Here is a 7,553-nt window from a genome sequence, read left to right as displayed (position 1 = left end):
AATAGAGGAATGTAGAGGAGACTATGGGAGAGTAGAGGAAGGTAGAGGAGAGGAGACTAGAGGAGTGTGGTGGAGTATATAGGAGACTAGAGGATATGAGAGGAGTGTAGAGGAGTGTAGAGGAGTGTAGATGAGACTAGGGGAGTATAGAGGAGTATGCTCTCAGCAGGGTACTGATATGATCTGATGCAGAATGGGCTCTCAGCAGGGTACTGATATGGACTGATGCAGAGCGGGCTCTCAGCAGGGTACTGATATGATCTGATGCAGAATGGGCTCTCAGCAGGGTACTGATATGGACTGATGCAGAGCGGGCTCTCAGCAGGGTACTGATATGATCTGATGCAGAATGGGCTCTCAGCAGGGTACTGATATGGACTGATGCAGAATGGGCTCTCAGCAGGGTACTGATATGGACTGATGCAGAGCGGGCTCTCAGCAGGGTACTGATATGGACTGATGCAGAATGGGCTCTCAGCAGGGTACTGATATGGACTGATGCAGAGCGGGCTCTCAGCAGGGTACTGATATGGACTGATGCAGTACGGGCTCTCAGCAGGGTACTGATATGGACTGATGTAGTACGGGCTCTCAGCAGGTTACTGATATGGACTGATACAGTACGGGCTCTCAGCAGGGTACTGATATGGACTGATGTAGTACGGGCTCTCAGCAGGGTACTGATATGATCTGATGCAGTACGGGCTCTCAGCAGGGTACTGATATGCGTGCGTGCGTGCGTGCGTGTGTGCGTGCGTGCGTGTGTGTGTGTGTGTGCGTGTGTGTGTGTGTGTGTGTGTGTGTTAGAGATACTGTCATATTCACCTTCAACACACCAACGTAGACCACAGCTACACTACATCGGTGTGTTTTAATGTGACAATCTGCCAGACGTACTTTTAAAGAATCTACGGGTATATATCATTATTGGAATGTCCCAAAGAAATGGTTGTACAAATTGCAGATAGCCCCTTTAACCCAGCAACATAGCTGTGGTCCAAGTCAACCATGGCTTTATGGTTCTCCCCCTGAGAGGGAAGCTCACCCAGGCAACAGGCTTAAGAAAATATCACGTGTCTCCAATTGTGATGAAGAAAACAAGGAGGAGAGAGACAGAGAGAAAGAGGGAGAGAGATAGCGAGAAAGAGGGAGGGAGGGTTAGAGGGGAAGGGAGAGAGAGAGAGAGGGTTAGAGGGGTAGGGAGAGAGAGAGGGTTAGAGGGGAAGGGAGAGAGAGAGAGAGGGTTAGAGGGGTAGGGAGAGAGAGAGGGTTAGAGGGGAAGTGAGAGAGAGAGGGGTAGAGGGGTAGGGAAAGAGAGAGAGAGGGTTAGAGGGGAAGGGAGAGAGAGGGTTAGAGGGGAAGGGAGAGAGAGAGAGAGAGGGTTAGAGGGGAAGGGAGAGAGAGAGAGGGTTAGAGGGGAAGGGAGACAGAGAGAGAGGGTTAGAGGGGACGAGAGAGAGAGAGGGTTAGAGGGGAAGGGAGAGAGAGAGAGAGGGTTAGAGGGGAAGGGAGACAGAGAGAGAGGGTTAGAGGGAAAGGGAGAGAGAGAGGGTTAGAGGGGAAGGGAGAGAGAGAGAGGGTTAGAGGGGAAGGGAGACAGAGAGAGAGGGTTAGAGGGGAAGGGAGAGAGAGAGAGGGTTAGAGGGGAAGGGAGAGAGAGAGGGTTAGAGGGGAAGGGAGAGAGAGAGAGGGTTAGAGGGGAAGGGAGAGAGAGAGAGAGGGTTAGAGGGGAAGGGAGAGAGAGAGAGGGTTAGAGGGGAAGGGAGAGAGAAAGAGGGTTAGAGGGAAAGGGAGAGAGAGAGAGAGGGTTAGAGGGGAAGGGAGAGAGAGGGGTTAGAGGGGTAGGGAGAGAGAGAGAGAGGGTTAGAGGGGAAGGGAGAGAGAGAGGGTTAGAGGGGTAGGGAGAGAGAGAGAGGGTTAGAGGGGAAGGGAGAGAGAGAGAGAGAGGGTTAGAGGGGAAGGGAGAGAGAGAGGGTTAGAGGGGGGAAGGGAGAGAGAGAGGGTTAGAGGGGTAGGGAGAGAGAGAGAGGGTTAGAGGGGAAGGGAGAGAGAGAGAGAGAGGGTTAGAGGGGAAGGGAGACAGAGAGAGAGGGTTAGAGGGGAAGGGAGAGAGAGAGAGGCAGAGAGAGATAGAGGGAGACCTGAAGAGAGAGATAGAGGGGAGGGAGATAGAGAGATAGAGAGAGCATATTTATGCTTATTTATTTTTATCTTGTGTCCTTTAACTATTTGTACGTTGTGTATATATATATATATATATATAATACCCATACGTAGAATGTATGCACACATGACTGTAAGTCGCTTTGGATAAAAGCGTCTGCTAAATGGCATATATTATATTATTATATTATTATTATTATATATTATATTATTATTATTATTATATTATATTATATGACATTTGTAATGATGAGATCTGTATATATATATATAATATGACATTTGTAATGTCTTTACTGTTTTTAAACTTCTGTATGTGTAATGTTTACTGTTAATTTTTGTTGTTTTTCACTTTATATATTCACTTTGTATGTTGTCTACCTCACTTGCTTTGGCAATGTTAACACATGTTTCCCATGCCAATAAAGCCCTTGAATTGAATTGAATTGAATTGAATTGAGAGAGAGAGAGAGGGTTAGAGGGGAAGGGAGAGAGAGGGGGTTAGAGGAGAAGGGAGAGAGAGAGAGAGGGTTAGAGGGGAAGGGAGAGAGAGAGAGGCAGAGAGAGATAGAGGGAGACCTGAAGAGAGAGATAGAGGGGAGGGAGATAGAGAGATAGAGAGAGAGAGATGGAGACCTGGAGTGAGAGAGAGAGAAAGATAGAGGGAGATAGAGAGAGATAGAGGGAGAGAGAGATAGATCTCTCTCTCTCTCTCTCTCTCTCTCTCTCTCTCTCTCTCTCTCTCTCTGTGTCTCTCTCTCTCTCTCTCTCTCTCTCTCTCTCTCTCTCTGTCTCTCTCTCTCCTCTCTCTCTCTCTCTCTCTCTGTCTTTCTGTCTCTCTATCTCTGTCTCTCTATCCCTCCCTCCCTCTCTCTCTCTCTCTCTCTCTCTCTCTCTCTCTCTCTCTCTCTCTCTCTCTCTCTCTCTCTCTCTCTCTCTCTCTCTCTCTCTCTCTCTCGCGGTTTTGCTGCTGTCCAATTCTTAACTCAGTCTGATGGAATAATTTTCTTTTGTTCCAGTATCTTGGGAGACATTAATCCCCAGCGTGTCAGAATATCTGTGAAACCAGGATAATAATGACGGTAGATTGTCGGGTAAAAAGGCCCCATTATTTCCTCCTCTCTAACATGTCGGTCGATCTGTTAAACCAGACTCCGTTCCCATGAAGATCTGGAACAAACCTTCTGGACACTAAACTGCAGGAGACGTCCAACTTTCGTCAAGGAGGTTCAAATCTGCTGTTGGTTCAGATCAGATCCTACAAAGGTATTTGACTATAAGATATACAACTATAAAGTGGAAATGACAACGTCTTCTCAGTCAACTTACCTGGTAAAAATAACGGGTAAAATTAAATTAAACATTTTAAAAATGACTGTAGGACACTTCCCCCAGAGACAGTAGGTTCCATCCCAACTGCTGCCCTCTATAACCCCCTATAACCCCCTATAACCCTCTATAACCCCCTATACCCCTCTATAACCCTCTATAACCCTCTATAACCCTCTATTACCCTCAATAACCCTCTATAACCCTCTATAACCCTCTATAACCCTCTATAACCCTCTATAACCCCCTATAACCCCCTATAACCCTCTATAACCCTCTATAACCCTCTATAACCCTCTATAACCCTCAATAACCCTCTATAACCCTCTATAACCCTCTATAACCCCCTATACCCCTCTATAACCCCCTATAACCCCCTATACCCCTCTATAACCCCCTATACCCCTCTATAACCCCCTATAACCCTCTATAACCCTCTATAACCCTCTATAGCCCTCTATAACCCCCTATAACCCTCTATAACCCTCTATAACACTCTATAACCCTCTATAGACCTCTATAACCCTCTATAACACTCTATAACCCTCTATAACCCTCTATAACCATCTATAACCCACTATAACCCACTATAACCCTCTATAACCCTCTATAACTCTCTATAACCCACTATAACCCTCTATACCCCCCTATAACCCTCTATAACCCTCTATAACCCTCTATAACACTATATAACCCTCTATAACCCTCTATAACCCACTATAACCCTCTATAACCCACTATAACCCTCTATAACTCTATAATATTGTATATTACACTGTAGAACAAAAAACAACATCATTAACATCCCGTGACTGTATTTCCCCCCCTTTTGTTCTGTCCAGAACTAGATGCTGAGGGACTGTTACCGTGGCAGTCAGAAGACAGGCTGCTGTTACCGCGGCAGTCAGAAGACAGGCTGCTGTTACCGCGGCAGTCAGAAGACAGGCTGCTGTTACCGCGGCAGTCAGAAGACAGGCTGCTGTTACCGCGGCAGTCAGAAGACAGGCTGCTGTTACCGCGGCAGTCAGAAGACAGGCTGCTGTTACCGTGGCAGTCAGAAGACAGGCTTCTGTTACCGCAGCAGTCAGAAGACAGGCTGCTGTTACCGCGGCAGTCAGAAGACAGGCTGCTGTTACCGCGGCAGTCAGAAGACAGGCTGCTGTTACCGTGGCAGTCAGAAGACAGGCTTCTGTTACCGCTGCAGTCAGAAGACAGGCTGCTGTTACCGTGGCAGTCAGAAGACAGGCTTCTGTTACCGCGGCAGTCAGAAGACAGGCTGCTGTTACCGTGGCAGTCAGAAGACAGGCTGCTGTTACCGTGGCAGTCAGAAGACAGGCTGCTGTTACAGCGTCAGTCAGAAGACAGGCTGCTGTTACCGTGGCAGTCAGAAGACAGGCTGCTGTTACCGTGGCAGTCAGAAGACAGGCTGCTGTTACCGTGGCAGTCAGAAGACAGGCTGCTGTTACCGTGGTAGTCAGAAGACAGGCTGCTGTTACCGTGGCAGTCAGAAGACAGGCTGTTTGATTTGGACAACAATTACAACCCTTTAACGGTTGGATTATAATGGAGGCATTGGTGTAGACAGGGTTACAACAGGAACACTGCAGGGCCCACTTCCTGATAATGTTGTTGTGGAGAGGTGCAGTAAAAACAGACCAATTACATGACTAATTAAACCCAGGATTATCTCTATGCATTGTAGTCAGACGGATTGTCAGCCTGACTCACCTTAAACATTCAGCAGTACCTTCATAACACACCTGTCTACTGTTGGTAGTAGTACCTTCATAACACACCTGTCTACTGTTGGTAGTAGTACCTTCATAACACACCTGTCTACTGTTGGTAGTAGTACCTTCACACCTGTCTACTGTTGGTAGTAGTACCTTCATAACACACCTAAGTAGTACACCCTGTCTACTGTTGGTAGTAGTACCTTCATAACACACCTGTCTACTGTTGGTAGTAGTACCTTCATAACACACCTGTCTACTGTTGGTAGTAGTACCTTCATAACACACCTGTCTACTGTTGGTAGTAGTACCTTCATAACACACCTGTCTACTGTTGGTAGTAGTACCTTCATAACACACCTGTCTACTGTTGGTAGTAGTACCTTCACACCTGTCTACTGTTGGTAGTAGTACCTTCACACCTGTCTACTGTTGGTAGTAGTACCTTCATAACACACCTGTCTACTGTTGGTAGTAGTACCTTCATAACACGCCTGTCTACTGTTGGTAGTAGTACCTTCATAACACACCTGTCTACTGTTGGTAGTAGTACCTTCACACCTGTCTACTGTTGGTAGTAGTACCTTCATAACACACCTGTCTACTGTTGGTAGTAGTACCTTCATAACACACCTGTCTACTGTTGGTAGTAGTACCTTCATAACACACCTGTCTACTGTTGGTAGTAGTACCTTCACACCTGTCTACAGTTGGCAGTAGTACCTTGGTGGGTTCTGGGTAGATGGTGGGTTCTGGGTAGATGGTGGGTCCTGGGTAGATGGTGGGTTCTGGGTAGATGGTGGGTCATGGCCTGGGTAGATGGTGGGTCCTGGGTAGATGGTGGGTCCTGGGTAGATAGTGGGTCGTGGGTAGATGGTGGGTCCTGAGTAGATGGTGGGTTCTGGGTAGATGGTGGGTTCTGGGTAAATGGTGGGTGCTGGGAAGATGGTGGGTCCTGGGTAGATGGTGGGTCCTGGGTAGATGGTGGGTCCTGGGTAGATGGTGGGTCCTGGGTAGATGGTGGGTCCTGGGTAGATGGTGGGTTCTGGGTAGATGGTGGGTTCTGGGTAGATGGTGGGTCATGGCCTGGGTAGATGGTGGGTCCTGGGTAGATGGTGGGTCCTGGGTAGATGGTGGGTCCTGGGTAGATGGTGGGTCATGGGTAGATTGTGGGTCCTGGGTAGATGGTGGGTCCTGTGTAGATGGTGGGTCCTGGGTGGGTCCTGGGTAGATGGTGGGTCCTGGGTAGATGGTGGGTCCTGGGTGGGTCCTGGGTAGATGGTGGGTCCTGGGTAGATGGTGGGTCCTGGGTGGGTCCTGGGTAGATGGTGGGTCCTGGGTAGATGGTGGGTCCTGGGTGGGTCCTGGGTAGATGGTGGGTCCTGGGTAGATGGTGGGTCCTGGCCTGGGTAGATGGTGGGTCCTGGCCTGGGTAGATGGTGGGTCCTGGCCTGTGTAGATGGTGGGTCATGGGTAGATGGTGGGTCCTGGGTAGATGGTGGGTCCTGGGTAGATGGTGGGTCATGGCCTGGGTAGATGGTGGGTCCTGGGTAGATGGTGGGTCCTGGCCTGGGTAGATGGTAGGTCCTGAGTAGATGGTGGGTTCTGGGTAGATGGTGGGTCCTGGGTAGATGGTTGGTCCTGGGTAGATGGTGGGTCATGTCCTGGGTAGATGGTGGGTCCTGGGTGGGTCCTGGGTAGATGGTAGGTCCTGGGTAGATGGTGGGTTCTGGGTAGATGGTGGGTCCTGGGTAGATGGTGGGTCCTGGGTAGATGGTGGGTCCTGGGTAGATGGTGGGTCCTGGGTAGATGGTGGGTCATGGCCTGGGTAGATGGTGGGTCCTGGGTAGATGGTGGGTCCTGGGTAGATGGTAGGTTCTGGGTAGATGGTGGGTCCTGGGTAGATGGTGGGTCCTGGGTAGATGGTGGGTCCTGGGTAGATGGTGGGTCCTGGGTAGATGGTGGGTCCTGTCCTGGGTAGATGGTAGGTCCTGGGTAGATGGTGGGTCCTGGGTAGATGGTGGGTCCTGGGTAGATGGTGGGTCCTGGCCTGGGTAGATGGTGGGTCCTGGGTGGGTCCTGGGTAGATGGTAGGTCCTGGGTAGATGGTGGGTCCTGAGTAGATGGTTGGTCCTGTGTAGATGGTGGGTTCTGGGTAGATGGTGGGTCCTGGGTAGATGGTGGGTCCTGGGTAGATGGTGGGTCCTGGGTAGATGGTGGGTTCTGGGTAGATGGTGGGTCCTGGGTAGATGGTGGGTCCTGGCCTGGGTAGATGGTGGGTCCTGGGTAGATGGTGGGTCCTGGGTAGATGGTGGGTCCTGGGTAGAT

At 49.7% G+C, this 7,553-nt stretch overlaps 1 protein-coding gene across 1 annotated transcript in view; it reads left to right on the top strand.

The window, feature by feature from the left end:
* LOC124029271 (keratin-associated protein 4-3-like) overlaps positions 1 to 4,995 on the top strand; it is a gene marked incomplete at its 3' end in the record, with an annotated part of 12,501 nt that extends 7,506 nt beyond the window's left edge. Inside the window, exon 2 of the mRNA XM_046341039.1 lies at positions 4,341 to 4,995. Within this exon, the coding sequence (XP_046196995.1) occupies positions 4,341 to 4,995 (655 nt within the window). The remainder of the gene's footprint in view (positions 1 to 4,340) is intronic.
* Between the last annotated feature and the right edge of the window lie 2,558 nt (positions 4,996 to 7,553).

The sequence above is a fragment of the Oncorhynchus gorbuscha genome, unplaced genomic scaffold (assembly GCF_021184085.1).
Source record: "Oncorhynchus gorbuscha isolate QuinsamMale2020 ecotype Even-year unplaced genomic scaffold, OgorEven_v1.0 Un_scaffold_5946, whole genome shotgun sequence".
Lineage (NCBI taxonomy): Eukaryota > Metazoa > Chordata > Actinopteri > Salmoniformes > Salmonidae > Oncorhynchus > Oncorhynchus gorbuscha.
Note: the sequence above shows the minus strand (reverse complement) of the source record. Positions and strands in the feature narration are given on the sequence as shown.